The following is a 16,687-nucleotide window of genomic DNA, read 5'->3' on the forward strand; positions in this document are numbered from 1 at the left end:
GTGTTCCTCCCTCAGAACGTAGGGCACAGTCACGTGTTTGTGGCCGTAAACTCCAAACCCCCTCCCACGGTTCCCCCTTCATTTTTAAAAACAAAACTTGGAACTTTTTCCTATGAATAATTTTTTTCTCTCCAGATTTAAATTTTTCTTAACCTTGGGCGTAGGTTGGCTACGCGGAGCATCACAGAGTGGGGACAAATCAAGAATGTGAGAATGTTCCAAAACTTCAAAAAAACAAGTTTAAAGTAATTAAAATAACTTACCTGAGCTGCGGCGTCCCAGGGCTCCCTCTTTTCTATCGCCGACTTCTTCCTCACAAATGTGCATGCGCGAGCACCCGCACATGCGCATTTGTCGCGATAAATACGCATGCGCGGAAGAAGTCGGCGAGAGAAGGAAAAGGGAGCCCCGGGGCGCCGCAGCTCAGGTAAGTTATTTTAATTACTTTCAACTTGTTTTTTTGAAGTTTTGGAACATTCTCACAGCATTTTAAAAGCAGGCGGGAGGGTGGCGGGCAACTCGCTCCGCCGTGGGTGTGCGTAGCCTGCCTGCCCTACGCCTACTTCGCGAAGTAGGAAAAACTACGCACACTCCGCGGCCGGAGCGTAGCACTGCGCCCAGGCTTAATTTTTCTTTTTATGGCACATTAATCTGCTTATAGTAGAACTATTCATAGAGAACAGAATTCTTTGATACACTTTCAGAGACAATATGTCACCTTGTCAATACCAATTGCTTTATGTAACTTGACATGAAATGGTTTTGGCCTTTTTTTCTTCTGTATATACGAGCCATTTCATAATGTGTGTATATATATATATATGTATGTTCATTCATTTAGCATTCAATGTAAATGTAGGCTTAGAATGAAACATTGCTTTAATATGTACAGCACCAGTGCATTTATATGCATGGCAACAGTTTTTATGCATTTTACAATGTATTTTTAGACATGTTCTTAGCCATCCATATGTAGCTATATTTTAGATATGTTTAGCATGTTTAGAATTTAGTAATGTCGTTCATACGAAAGTGGAGTGGGTGTTGTGTGTCGATTTAGATACCGTATATAGGTTTCCCGATTTATGTCCTTGTATAGGCACAATTCGCATTGCCCATATTTGGGCTTAGAAATCCTACCCTTATTTAGGCATTATCCATGCTAACCAAATACAGGCATGGCCACCTACATCCGTTCATCTACGTCACAATGAGTTCTTGGACAACCAGACTCTTAAGCCTTTAGGACTTCCCCTTGCTTGGATATTGATTTCTCCAAGAACTCCTTTATTATGCATGAACATCTATTTCTTAGGGGTTCATTCATGACGCTCTTCTGCTTGACTTTTACGTCGATACTGGCATTCCTAAACCCCTTCAAAGTATAAATGTACTTTCACTTACCATGGCAAACCACGGTTCGGATGCCTACTTGCACGACGCGGCTCACCACTGCAAGTACGGAAGGAAGTCAAGTCCCCGCCTGACGCACTGACCAGAGGCTGTCATCCTCCTCGCAGAGAATCCAGCTCCAGTGTTTCTGACTCCCCTTGCGGGGTGTTAGAGATCGAGATTTGGAAGGAGATTCCAACCTCGCACATTCTAAGGTATGGAGCGGACTAGAACCTAGAGGGACTATTGGCAAATCTTGGCAACCATAGCTAAACTAGACTATAGACAAACAACATCTACTACTTACCTCGTACTACACGTAGGTTAGGTACACTGGGGTAGAACTAGCTAGAAGCATCAGATGAGTATTAACATTTTAGCCTGTGTTATTTACGTATGTATTTTTATGAATATCTGTCATAGCTACAAACCATGCTATTGCAGTATTATTTTATCTTACTGCTAACGCTGTACGTATTATACTTCACATTCTGTCTTACGATGGTAGCAGTTCATATCTCTTGCACGAGAAATGAAACTGTTCAATAAACCCTTTTTATTGAAACGCCCGTCTATCTATTTCTGTGCAACTCTGTAGAAACGAAGCATGCACGATTGACTGAGTAAAACTGTTATCTATTGTTTCCACGATTCTGAGATTGTTCCGATTCTAAGGGAAACAAAGTTGTCATGTTTATGCGGTTGTCAGAAACTAAACCCTTCTTGTTTATTCGAGAAGATTCTAGTGACCTCTGAGTTAGCTGGCACACGCAAGTAATTAAGTTTAATGTACTCGATAGAGACATACTGACCTTAGTCCTATGTCAAAACTATAGTGTACATTATTCCAATGCGCAGAGGATATAGGAACTACACTACAGACTCACAACAGCTAACGTAGTATTGAAATGGTTACTTACCAGGAGGAGTAGTTTTGCAGCTTGAAGAGTTTTCTGGATTCACATGCTGTGCATCATTCCGCCATCTAGTGGTTGGGTCCAGAATTGTCTTTTGGTTTTTTTCCTCTTGTTTTGGACGCGGTCGACCACCATTTGGTGTCAAGTACGTCCCCTGTATGACGTCAGATGGCATCCTGGAGATCGACGTGCGTGGTGGCCATCGTCTGATTCTTTTTTCTGTCTTTATGCTGTTTAATCCTCATGATGGTCCTTATTTATAGTCCTTAACGTTGTACCTTGCTTCCCCACCTATTTCTGTTCCTTCTAGGGGAAGGCTGGGTGGGTCACATGTGAATCCAGAAAACTCTTCAAGCTGCAAAACTACTCCTACTGGTAAGTAACCATTTCGTTTTGCAGCGTAAATCCTTTTCTGGATTCACATGCTGTGCATCAGATTATGTAGCGGTTTCTTCCGTGTTTGGGAGGCTGTGGTGAGAGAAAGACTTCGCAAACAGGTGATGAAGCACCCTTTGTCCGATTTGCACTTCCCTTTTATATTTGTATGTCCACACAATAATGCTTTGTAAATGTGTGTAGTGATGCCCATTTTGCTGCTTCGCAGATGGCATCAACGGGTACATTTGCCATGAAAGCCAGCGTCGCTCCTTTCTGCCTTGTGGAGTGAGCTGTTGGCTGTATTGATAGTTCTTTTTAGGTCTTGTCTAGCGACGCAGCGCATGCGTTACTCGCCTTGGCGAGACCTATTCTGTCGGTTTCTTGGCCGAAGGGGGACAGGAGATGTGCACTCCGTACGCGTGCACATCTCCTGTCCCCGCGTAGGACTTGCACGCTCACGGCCTCTCTATCAGCTTGCTCCCGGACAGCAGATGGGCACGCGCACGGCGTCTCTTCACTTTCGAGAGCTCCCACAGCGCGCTTTCACTTTTGCGCGCTTGATCTCAGCCTGCCTTTTCTGCTCCTTGGCAGTCATTCTGCTACTCGGCATCACGGGAGAGCGCTTCATGCTTGCTTTGAGTTGCTCGCTGTCAATGTAAGAGTTTGCAGCATTGCGGTCGGAAAGAGCACACGCTAGCAATTACAAAGCACGCAGCCGGAGAGGCAGCAGGACGCAGCGGTTCCACCACACCCCAGACACTCTGTTTCGCATTTCCCAACCTCTAGCCTCGGGAATGGGCGTCCAGGATAGACAACCTTAGCCAGACAGGGAGATGACAGTGTGACAAGTGCACAGAGGATGAGAGCCAGCAAGACAAAGGCTCTGCCGTCAGACACGGAGGCAGCACCCGCCAGCAGCGAGGGTCACACCACTATCGGAAGCTGAGCAGCACACCACTTTCTTCCCAGCAACAGTCACATGATTGCGCGCAGTGCCACACAGCACCACCGCTCCAATGGAAGAGCTCAGTTTAAACACACATTTATTTATTTGTATGTTTTTATATGCTGTGCACTGGGGAAAAATGGATGAATGGAAGTTTGTAAAGGGAGTTTATCATTTCCGTTCTGCGATAAGAAACGTGCACAATGCATGAATGCATACGCTTCAGAAATAAGTTTTGTTTGGCCAAGCAACAAGCTACAAAAATACACGATAGTTCTATCTATAAGCGCACATGGATTATGTATGACATGGCATGCACTACGAGGTTAAGGCGCTCGATCTCAGCCTGCTTTTTCTGCCACTGCGTCTCTTATCAGCTTGCCCTCGGACAGCAGACGGGCACGCGCACTCTGTCGCAGACCACATTGACAGGATGACTGGGGAACACCTCTTTATAACTTCACGTTATTTATTTGTATGTTTTTATATGCTGTACACTGGGAAAAAATGGATGAATGGAAGTTTGTAAATTGAGGTTATCCTTTCCCTTCTGCAATAAGAAACGTGCACAATGCATAAATGCATACGCTTCTGAATAAGTTTTATTTGGCCAAGCAATAAGCTACAACAAGCATTTGCAATGCAATAGGTCTTGCATTTATGCAGTTTGAGCTATTGGCATTGTACATGCCAATACCCTTTATTTATGTTTTGGTTTTCAAAACCTAAATAAAAGGCCTTGTCATCTACAATGCCAATAGCTCAAACTGCATAAATGCGAGACCTACTGCATTGCAAATGCTTCTCTTTTTTGCAAGCAGTTACTAATTGGAACAAAGCCAAGCTTTCAACTTTCTTCTTGGTTTTCTTTGGTTTAATGCATTTGGGTACTCAATAGACATATTTACAATTTTTAAACTGTCAATAATTGGAAAAGCCAACGGGTTAGTGCAGTAATTGTTTTCATGATTTTTTATTACAAATATCTGTCACAAATAAAACAAAACTGCCACCTACTACAAGCCGCAGCCTTATTCCTGCAACAGAAATGGTGGAGAGGTTATGGTGTCACGGGTAGACTTCTGACCTTGGAACTGGGAAACCAAGGCTTGAGCCTTGGGGTCGACTCACTCAACATCTAGTGTGATTCTAGGCAAATTGCCTTATACCCCCCCCCCCCCCCCCATGCCTACCAAAAAAACAAGCATTTGCGATGCAATATGTCTCCCATTTATGCGAGTTTAAGCTATTGGCATTGTTAATGACAATGCCTTTTATTTATGTTTTAAAAACCAAAACATAAATAACAGGCATTGTCATTTACAATGCCAATAGCTCATTTTCGCTTAAATGCGAGACCTATTGCATTGCAAATGCTTGTTTGGCATTGGCATAGCTTAGTTGTATAGCTTGTACTATCCATCTTGCAATAGTTGATTTAGTGACAGCTGATCCTGTATTGGTATGTGAGTAAGCCACAAACAACTGTTTTGTTTTCCTTGTTCAGTTTTTTGGAGATAGTATAGTAGAACCCTTCTTACATCCAGTGTATGGAGGCTTCTTTCTGCCTTAGATTTTGATTCTGTGAAAAAAAACTGGTAAGATGATGTTTTGGTTGAGGTGATACTTAGTTACCACCTTTGAGAAAGAACTGTGGGTTCGTTTTTAAGATTACCTTGTCCTTGTGGATTTGTAAATCTGGCTCTTGTACAGTTACTGCTTGTAGTTCACTTACTCTCTGTAGTGATGTTATTGCAATGAGAAATGCTGTCTTAAAAGTGATATATGTTTGATATCCGCCGTTTGCATGGGTTCAAACGGTTTCCCATTAGCTGAGAGAGCAATGTATTTAAACTCCAAGTTGGCACAGGAGCAGTTCTTGGGGGAGCCACTCTTTTTGCTCCTTCCAAAAATCTTTTGATGAGTGTTCTAGTAAAGAAACTGTTGCATTCTTTTCATCTTGTGAATGCCACTATGGCCGTGGGGTGTACTTTTAGACTGGAAAAATTGATGTTGCTGTCTAAAAGGTAGGACTATTGTTTCCTGTGTATTTATTGTAGTAATTTTGTTATTGGCGGTGCACCATGTTGTATATCGCTTCCATTTAGCTGTGTAGCATTTCCTTGTTGACTGCTTTCTTGCCTCCTTCAGATTCTCCATGGTTCTGAACGGCAGTTTCAGGTGCCCAATTTCAATGTATTCAGGCGCCAGGCTGCTAATTGTAGCGTTGCTGTTTCTGGGTGAGAGATTTGGCCCTGTTGCATTGTTAGCAGGTCCTTGTCTGCTTTGATCTTGATCATCTCTCCTTTGGAGAGTTCTAGGAGAGTTGAGCACCACTCTGTCTTGGCCACCGTGGGGCAATCGGTATCATATTTGTTCCTGGTTTGCTTGCTTTTTGTAGTACTCTCTGCATCAGGGGAATTGGTGGAAAGGCGTAGACTAATGTCTGAGACCAATTGAGTGAAAGTGCATTTCCTTTTGATAGGTGGTGTGGAAACCTGGATGCAAAGTTCCGGCATTTCTTGTTCTGCATTGTTGCAATGAGATCCAACACTGGTGTTCCCCAGACGTTGAACAGGTATTTTACTGTTGTTTGCTTTAGCTCCCATTTGTGTGAGCAACTGTTCTGTCTCCTTAGCCGGTCTGCTGTGATGTTGTCTACCCCTGGTAGATGTACTTTTTCCAGATTGATTTGCTGTGGGATTGCCCATAGCCAGATTTCTTGCGCCAGTTTGCTTAGGGGGAAGGATTTTGTTCCACCCTGTTTGTTCAGGTAAAACATTTTCGTTGTGTTGTCGGTTTGTATCAGGATGGTTTTCCCCTGAATCTGTTTCTGGAATGCTTTGAGTAGCCAGAAGAACAGTTTTCACTTCTAAGAAGTTTGTGTTTTTTGGACTCTTCCTCGCTCCATCGCCCATGAATCTGTAGTTGGTTCAGATGTGCTCCCCAACCGTTGAGGGATGCATCTGTGGTGATTGTCACAGATGGAGTTGTGTCTTTGAAAGGTCTCCCGTTTGCTATGTTGTTGGATGCCCACCATTGTGTCTGTCTCTATCCTTTGTGTAACAACCACTAGATATTCCCAACTCCCTGTGACATGTGACCAGCTGTTGGTGATCCATTCTTGGAATGGTCGCATGTGTAGGCGAGCGTGAGGGATGAGTGGGATGCATGATGCCATCATGCCCATAAGTTTCATTACCTTCCTCACTGTCAGACACTGTCCCTTCTGGTAGAGGGCTGTTTCCTTGTAGATAGCTTGTATCCTGTTTTGTGTGGGAAATGCCCTTATGTTCCCTATATTTAGTCTTGCTCCCAGAAAGATCTTTTCCCTTTGTGGATTTGTTGATGATTTTTTGTGGTTTATGGAGAAACCTAGGCCTTGAAGTGTTTTGAATTGTTTTCTGAATCTGTATGTGGCATTTGTTTTGTGCGTCCCCTTATTAGCCAATCGTCCAAATAGGGGTATACAGGGCTCTTTTCTCTGCTTAGGTAGGCGGCCACTGCAGCCAGACACTTTGTGAACACCCTTGGAGCTGATTTTATTCCGAACGGGAGTACCTTGAATTGGTAGTGTGTTCCGTTGTGTAGGAATCTTTGGTACTTTCTGTGTGTCCTGTTCATTGGAATATGTAAATAGGCGTCTTTGAGGTCTATTGTTGCTAGGAAATCTCCTTCTTGGATTTGTGGGATTATTTCTTGAAGGGTACACATTTTGAAGTGTTTTGTCCGTGAGAACTTGTTAATGAATCTTAAGTCCAAGATTGGTCTCTGGGTTAAGTCTTGTTTTGGTACCAGGAAGTATGGTGAGTAGTTTCCCTTGTGCCGTTCTTGTTTGGTACTGTTTTTATTGCTTGTTTTAGACACAGTTCCTTGATTTCTGCGTTTAGCAGTGTTTGTTCTGTGTTTGATAATTTTCTTCTTTTTGGTGGATTTGCAGGTGGTGTTTTTGTTAGTTCTATGCAATATCCGTGTTGAACCAAATTTAATATCCATTTGTCCGTTGTAATCCTTTCCCACTGTTTGAGGAAGTTGGATATTCTTCCCCTCCTCTTCCCCCCCCCCCCCCCTCCACCCCACCCCCACTGGTGTTTTGTGTGGAAGTCCAGAGGTATTACCCCTCCCTCTGGAGGTTTGGCCTCTTCCTCTGCCGTTTTCTCGCCCTCGAAAGGGCTGCTTCTGTTGTTGCCAGCCCTGGTAACCAGATTTTGACCCATTTGTTGGCTTGTGTTTTGCCCCTGGGATTGTTGCGGCATCTGTTGGTTTTGGCCTGTGGTCTTTCTGTTAGAGAAGCCTCCTCTCTTGAAAGGTCCTCTTTGTTGTAGGGCTCCAATTGCCCTGGCTGTTTCATTCTTCTTCTTGATCTGCTGAAGGGATTCATCTACTTCCTTGCCAAATAAATCTTGTCCGTTAAGAGGTCTGTTGATGATAGATGTCTGGACTTATTGCTTGAATCAAGAGATCCTGATCCAGGCATGTTTTCGTAGTATATTTCCTGTGCACATTTGCCTACTTGTGGTGTCTGCTGCGTCTAGTGCAGATTTTAGGCAGGTATTAGCTAAATTTTTTCCTTCTTGGACCACCACTCTTGCTCTTTTCTTGTCCTCCTCTGGGAGTTTGTTTATAAACTCCTCCATTTCGTCACACTGTTGGTGGCCGAATCTGTCCTCAGGCCATTTGAGTTGGCAATGCGCCACTGCGTTGCTGCTTCTTTCTCCTTTCTGCCCACCAAGTCCATCCTTTTACTCTCCTTTTCTGGTGGAGTTTCTGTTTTGGAGACTGAGTTAGCTCTCCTTCTGGCTGTTGTTACGATGATGGGTCTGGTGTAACGTTGCCCTGTATATATTTTGGGTCCTTTGAGGAGGGTTTATATTTTTTCTTCTCTCTAGGAGTTACCCCTATGTTAGATGCTGGCTCCTTGAAGTCTTACTTGCCTTGGTCCAGAATACTTAGCAACATGGGATGAAATTGTGTTCCTTTAGTTGCAGGTGCCAGGGTTTCCAGCAGAAAACATTCCTCTAGGGGCACCCCAAACTGGTTTACAGTCCTTTTAACAATTTCATTGTAGGAGGCAATGTCATCTGGGGGAGATGCCTTCGAGGGATAGTTGCAGATCTCTTCCTCCGAACTTTCGGTGTCAAGATCGTTCCATTCGTCCTCGAAGTTTTCTTCGTTTTCTTCCTCCTCCTCCTGTACGTTATCGTATTTCTCGGGGTCTTCGCCTGGAGGTTTCGGCTTTGGCAGGGATTGGAGGATACCATCTTCCTCCTCTTCGGCATCTTCCACCTCTTTGGCGTCTATGGTTTCCGGTTCGACTTCTGCAGCCTTAGGGATTCAATACTGCTTTTATAGACTCGTTGAACTCCTTTTTCCTTTGCAAAAGCACAGCCATTTCTTCCTTGAGTCTTCTTTTCGACTTCAAGGGCCCTTTCGGCGTTGGATGCCGAGGTCTTCCTTTTCTTTTCGACGTTCGTCTTTGGCGTCGATGCCTTTTTAGCGGGTTCGGTGTCTTTGACCCTTGGCTTCGGACCCTTGTGCGACTTTCTCTCTTCGGCAACCCTTGGGTGGGTGCCGTGGGTTTCTTTCGGTCACGGCTGACCTGCGATCGCCTCTTTGTTTGGCGTCAGGGCTGCCTTGGCTGTATTTGGTTCATGGACCTTCGGTTCCGACGGCTCTTTGGTTCTTATCTTGTCCGTCTTTTTCTTCGATTGCTTCGCCTTCTTTTCAGTGTCCTTTTCTATAACTTCTACGTCCGATCCTTCATGTGTGGATTCCGCAGAAGCTGCGTGCTCCTCTTAGTCACTCAAGAAACCCATCTCGCTCATGAAAAGTTTCTTCGTTGGCATCGACATCGTGGCGTAGTGGACCTGTCTCTGATTTTGGCGTGTTCTGAGAGCCTTTGATACGAACGCTGCACAGGCCTCAGTCTTTATCCTGGTGATCCTTGGGTAGGCAGAGGTTGCACACGGTGTGTGGATCCCATTGTGCGTATTTGTGAAGGCACTTAAGGCAGAATTTAAAGGGGGTCTTCTCCATGGCCCCTACCTTGCCATTTGTGGCCCGGGATGGTCCTCCGTTGTAGTAAAAATCCAGGCCGCTGTTCTTCTGTCTACGATTCTGCGTCGATGATCGGTCTCTTCTCGTTGATCCTATCAACAACTATCTTCTTCTTTTCTTGAAGTTTTTTTGGGGAAAAACAATCTTTTCTTCAGAGCTTCCCGTCTTGCTTCCAGACCCAACGGCGAAAAAAAGAATCTGAAGATGGCCACTACGCATGTCGACCTCCAGGATGCCGTCTGATTTCATACAGGGGACGTCCCTGACACCAAATGGTGGTCAACGGCAACCAAAACCAGAGGAGGAAAAAAGACAATTCCGGACCCAATCCCTAGATGGCGGGATGATGCAAAGCATGTGAATCCAGAAAAGGATTCAGGCTGCAAAAGTACTCCTACTGGTAAGTAACCATTTTGATATTACGTTGGCTGTCGTGAGTCATGGCAGAAAGTGCTTCAACATACTGCTGGGGAGCTTTCAGTGGTGCCCTAAGTGGTTGCAGAGCCTGGTCCATCCTCTCTCAAATTATTTAGGTCTGTGCCAGTGACTGGCCTAGTACAGTTGGCTAACAGACTGCTCTGCAGTATTGTCTTGGTTTAGTTCTTAGTAGCATCATGTATGACTACGCTGCAGCCTCTGATGCAAAGTGAGAAGTTTGATGTTGGCTTAGAAAATGATTTTACAAATGCATGGTTCTCTCAATAGATGATTGTAGCTCTGTAAATCGTACATATGTCAAAATAAGCAGTTATTTTTAAAGACACCTAGCTGTCAATGTTTTTTAAAATGATAACTTAAGCCTGCAAAATCTCCACAACAAAGTTTCTTTGCAGAATCCGTTTCGCATTAACTCGCTAAGCATGTAGAGTGACTAGTCTCATTTGGAGCAGCACTGTCATAAGCAGGGTTTCTACTCTGCAGTGTATGACACACAAATTCTCTCTCGTAACACACCCCTCATTTCTCATGGAGAGAGCTCTATATTTGGAGTTTCACCTTGCATGCAGCACGTGGTGCTGCTGTTGTTCGCTAAGGGAGCTGGTTCAGACATCCTTCAAACTGTTATGAAAGGCTGGCTTTGCTTATGCATGTTTCGCTTTATCCACTGTGCATTTTGTTATTCCATTTCAGTTAAGATTAATCTCAAACTGCAGTTTCTTTTGGCTCTAAAGAAATGTATTACTGTTTTAAACCGCTTTCTGGGTTGTGGATGAGTAAAACGTTGTGTGCCCCTCTTGAGAATCCAAAATGGGTCTGCTAATTACACAGATGTTTGTAGCACACACTTAACCTTTATCTATTTTGCCCGCTTTGCCCTCCAATCCTCCTGGTGCCACTACTTTCTGGGCCATAGTTTTTCTGCATAGGGTGTGGTCATAGGAGGGGCGGCATTATTGTGTGGATTGTATTTAAGCGCTGGAAGTGCCTAACATACCTTCTGTCGCAATAATAGTCATTTTCAGCAGTTGGCCCTGGCAATTGGAGCTAAATTAACATAAATAAAAGGCATTGTCATTTACAATGGCACTACCTCAAACTCTCGTAAATGCGAGACCTATTGCATTACTGTTCCTACCCTTTCTGCAGTGTATGCCACATTTCCGCCTATAATAACATATCACTTTACCTGAATGATATTGGTTCTATACTTAAACTCAAGTTTAGGAGTAAGAAAGCTATTTGCTTCTCTTAATGTTTTTGAGAAAGGTTAGAAGTTGAAACTCTTATTTTGCTTTGGCGCTACCTGCTGTAGATGGTGTTTTTTGTTGGACTTTGTTGCTAAATCTGCCCCACGTGATTTGTTTTATGTTAATGTAAGTTTTATTAATTTCCGTGTTCGGCCACTGCTTACATTATTTTCCCAAGAGTGAAAACTCCATAGTGTTGAAGTGAGCTAGAAAGCACAACTGCTTTGCAAGTAGTTTTGGCCGGTTTATTGCTTCATCAGCTGTGCAGTTACCAGAATTCATTCGTGGGGGGCAAATTTGCCTAAAACGACCCCTGATGCATTTCACTACATTTTTGTCTGGTGATGGCCATCTGTCATTGATCTTGTTTTCTCATTTCCAGTTGGTTCTCTTTTTTGTGACGGGCTCCAAAAATGCACCTTCCTTTGATTTCACAGAGGCTTTTGAATACCATGCTTCTTCTCAGTGTGTTGACTGAGATCTGTACATCATGTTTAAAAATATCTTTTTGAATCTTTCAGGTTACCAGGAGACCCCAACTCTGACGACCTTGAAACTAGCCGAATGTAAGTATGGTTTCCGAATGGACCTGTCCAGTGCCTTAAGGTTGCTACGTCAATTTTAGCTGCCACTGTATGTTTTTTCTTGCTAAGTTTGTTGCACTAATCGTGTCAAATAGGCCGCCTGATTGCAACTGTTGTACTAGTAACACAAAACATACGTGGAAATAATCTCTCGTTTGGCGTTTTGTGACCCACAATCTTCTTCTAGTGAAATGTTTCCTTCAGAGCTAAAGCGATTTTGTAATACGTCTCAGCCACAAAATTCATTCTCAAGAGGAATAGTATTTTTAAATCTTTCTAAATGTTTCATATTAAAGTAAAATTAGCATTACTAAATGTTGCCAATTGTAGCGCTAATTGCACATCTAGATTGTTTGCTGACTTTAGTTCAACAAAACTTAATGACGTTTTTATTGTGTGTTTTCCAATTGGTTATTAGTGTTTCATGATGGGGTGGTGCAATAGTACCGGCCAAGATGTTTGTTATTTTCTTGTCTTGCTTATTCTCCTGCGATGAATCATGTTAGGTTTCTACCATGGCATCACGATCTGATAAAGGAATTTTTGTTTTTCCGCTTGGTTGATAACTGGCTGTTGAGCTTTGAATCCCAGCATGGTGTACTGTATATTGTTCAGTTTTCAGCGTTTGACGAGAAGGGCATTGTTTCTTTCCCATGTAATGCCCGGAGACGACTTTATCTTCCAAAGCTTACACAAGCAACTCACTAAGAGAGGGGGCAATAGGCCACCCTCCGGTAGCCATTGACTTTTTATTGGTGACGTTCATCTTTGAAAGAGCCCAAATTACAGCCATAGAGTGTTGTAACTGTCAAGTCGTGCAGAATGGATTATTGATTGTGAACCAGCATTCTCTGGTTCAGTTGATGTAGTCTGCCTACTAGTGTTGCACCTTTCTTTGGTTTGCCTGAGCGCATCCCTTTACACAGGGTTTGTGCTGCAGCCGCACATTCTGTGAGTCCTCTGGAAAATAATAGCTTGATGAGGACTAAAGGAGCAGGCAGCAGAGCACCTGTCACTCTTGATGTTGCCTCACAGCCCATCCTCGTGGAGGGGCTTGGTGCCAGAATCCTACAGAAAGTACTACACAGCTGCTCGTGTCCCCTGCACTACTTCCACAAGCTCACATCGCACACCTGCAGGGCACTTTTACACTTGAGAAAGTCAGTGTCCTCTGTCGGTCTCACAGCCTCGTTGGTGATCATGGCACACTGTTTATATCATCTGTGCTCTTGGTCTCTCAAACTGACATGTTTAATCTGTGCCTTTGTGTTTGGTCTCATCTTCTCAGCTGTTCCACAGGCCCTAGTGACCAATATTTCCTTTTCACTTAAGCACCTCCAGAGATTCACCACATCCTTTTCCTCTGCAGCATGCCGGGCCCATATCCTGATCACGTTCAGGGGAGATAACGAAATCGTGCACCCGTCTAATGGAAAATGGCACTGCCTACAACACTAATTCGGGAATTCTGAGTTATTCATGAGCAAGAGTCTGCACAACCCAAAATAGCAGAACAGCAGCCACAGCTCCATGTTTTAGTGCTGTGCTATCTGCAACTAACATTTACGGTTTCTGAATCAGTGCATGCAGTGCAGACTGCTTCATTCAATAAAGAAAAGCTTAATTGACTGTCTCCACCAGCAGCACAAAATCGTCAGGTAACTCTCTTGAGCACCAGACTGCAGCCAAAGACACCTATGCTTGGCAGCTCCAGCCCATGGCCTTGCTTCCTGTTCTCTTATGTTGATGCAACCTAATTTAGCAGTTAATATTTGCCACACTTCAAGCATCGTTTAGGATGATGGTGGTAGTCCATGATGTCTAAAGCAGGCTTCCATACTACAATAATGTTCACTCTTTGCACGAGTATGGGCATGCAAAATTGAGGTAATTCTTGGCTCACTTGGGGGTACTCATTGCATGATGGCACTCGCTGCTGACATATTCTGTCAATGGTGTTGATTCATTGTCTGTTGATGATATAGACTACTATTCCACTGTTATAATGCTGGCTGTGACATAATGGTGATAATTTGTGGCAAAATGTGAGCATTCACGGCAAAATGGTACTTAGTCTGATTAATATTGATATTCTGCTTGTAGTTAACATTTTAAGCAGTGTTCGGTTGATGGGGCTCACCCTTGTCGTAAACGCTTGCCCATTATCAGTGGCTTGATATTATCTACTTCTGGCATATTGTTGATCTTTGAATGCTTATTGTAATTCTTGGACTATTGTTGCTATGATTTTTCATACACTATCAGTTGAATGCAAGCAAAGCACAGAATGGTAGGTTTAACCCATTTTGATGAACTGATGGACCGCGCCCCCGTGCTTTTTATGGTGGTGTCTAGCCGCACTGTCTGGCTATGTGAACAGTTACTATCTCCTTTCTTCTGTCAGTAAATTTACTCATTAATCTATCTGTGTAATCGCCCATTTATCTATCTGTGTAATCGCCCATTTAAGTAACAGTCTGATCACTTGCATGTTGAAAATGGTCCATCTTTTTGCAGGCATATAATGGCACAGTGTTAGGGTATTGCATCATGTTAGTTTGAAGAATCTAAATCATATCTCTGAATTCATAAAATCATTTCATAAGTAAGATACAGGTAAACACTAGTAAGGAATATGTAATGTGTTGGCCATTTTGTAGAGTGCATAATATATACCAAGAGGCACTTTATGATATAGCAATACATCATAGTACGTTACTGGTTGAGATTATACAATCCCTTTCAGATAATGTAACTAAGCGAGCTAAACGCACCAGTGAAGTAAATCATTCCTGTCATTACAATTGTTTTCAACTGGGAAATGGTATGTGTGTATATATATATATATATATATATATATCTCTCAAAAGAAGAAATGCTCGCACTCCAGGATGTAAGTATCAAGAACTTTTTACTCCGATTTACAAACAGCTCTACACCTTCAAATTTCCTTAAACAAACCAACGCGTTTCGACCACTCTGGTGTATATATATCTCTGGAGGCCGAAACGCATCATGGCGGTGTGCTGGGTGTAACAATCAAATAAATTACCTTGCACGAAGAATCTTTTTTTTTTTTCAAACTCTGTTTATTTAACATAAATAAACCTTGGTCATGCTATACAGTTTCGTATCTCACAGAGTATAATTGCCTCAGTTTTCACACATGTCAGTACATACTTTCCAACGTAGCGGGCAGAGTTACATTACATACATTGCAATTCACACTGTACAGTGGTCCACTGGGGACAAGACAGCTGGCGGTTCACATATCCCCCCCTGTATGCACTTGCACGAAGAATCTTGGGTTTGTTTCGTCTTTCCATGACTGTTGGAGCATCGGGCGAATTTCCTGTGTATGTATACATCTCTTACGACATTAACCGCACCATATCACATTTTAAAGGTTTTTTTGCCATTGTGCACTGCAGCTGCACTACTGTGCAGCTTGGCTGGGAAAATATTAGCAAGCCAAATAGGCCTCACATATGCAAGACCTATTGGCTTTGCCAATGCTCGTCTCTATCATGAGAGCATATTGTGCATTAATGCTTCACTAAAGAATGCATTATTTAATAACAGAAAGGCGAACTGGAATTATGTAAATATTTTGTGAATATGTTTAGGTGGGTATAGATACTAAGTTAAAATAAAGTCGGGCAGTAACTTGTAAACTTCACTCACTACAGGACGGGCATTCTCCTAGGATGCACTGGGCATGTCACTTCCCATCCTCTTTACTCTAACCCTCTCTCCTCTTGTATTTCTCCACCCTCGGTCTTTACCCAGCCAATCTATACCTCTTAGAAACAATCCACATAAGCACACACAACACCACGCCTCTTAATTCCAATCCGCATAATTTCCCTCAATGCCATATAGTGCCACACAAAACTACACATAATTTCCACTCCACACCACATAATTTAATAAGAAACCACATAATACAAATCAACAACACAATCACATAACAAACCACATAATTCCACATCACACCACGCAGCATAATTAAACTCCACTACATAACACTCCACAACACAAACTACTATACCACAGAATTGCTCTCCATAACACAGCCCCCTCCACATGATTCCAATGCACTAAATACATCGTAATAACTATCCACACAATTCCACTGCATGCCACATACATCCACTCCACAACACATAAGTAAAATATATTTACAGTTGTAACATGGGAAGAGCTGTGGCGCCGCGGCCAGTGCGACTGACTCCGGAATCTGGGGATCACGGTTCGATCCCTGGCGACGGCGGCAGATTAGCCCAGCACCATGTGACTCTGGGCAATAGCTTACTTATTCTTCCCGACGGCCCCCAGCACCTAGAGACCCTTATGGGTGGTGGGCGGAGTCTGCGATGAGGAACATGGCGGCAGGTTAAGCGCCGGCTGCAGCAGCTCTGGGAGAACGCCGAGGCTGAGAACGCCGATAACCGAAGCGGGACAATATGCGGTTGTAGCTGGCACCTCAAGGCAGTAAGAGTTGAATGGAGTTCGTGCAGTGACGGAGAGGGTTCATTTCTTTAAACTTCGACCTTATCTCTTTGTTTTTTCGAGATACGGCTGAGGAGGCGGCATTAGGACCTGCCAAGACCTGTTCTATTGGCCCTATGTGTGGGAAAGAAGTGCAAGCAGGGAACTCAGACGTATGCCGAAGGAGCTGGTGGTTTCGCTCTCGTCTGGCCCTCGTCCTGTTCCAGCTCCGCG

The 16,687-nt window shown here is 43.5% G+C and overlaps 1 protein-coding gene across 6 annotated transcripts in view; it reads left to right on the forward strand.

Annotated features, from left to right (window-relative positions):
* The window catches only part of UBE3A (ubiquitin protein ligase E3A), a 276,799-nt gene that overhangs the window by 97,317 nt on the left and 162,795 nt on the right, over positions 1-16,687 (forward strand). For all 6 annotated transcript variants that reach the window (XM_085622883.1, XM_085622887.1, XM_085622886.1 and 3 more), the window contains exon 2: positions 11,900-11,944. In XM_085622883.1, coding sequence (XP_085479009.1) covers positions 11,943-11,944 — 2 coding nt within the window. In that variant the 5' untranslated portion in view covers positions 11,900-11,942. The remainder of the gene's footprint in view (positions 1-11,899; positions 11,945-16,687) is intronic.

Source organism: Triturus cristatus, chromosome 8 (genome assembly GCF_964204655.1).
Source record: "Triturus cristatus chromosome 8, aTriCri1.1, whole genome shotgun sequence".
Classification (NCBI taxonomy): Eukaryota; Metazoa; Chordata; class Amphibia; order Caudata; family Salamandridae; genus Triturus; species Triturus cristatus.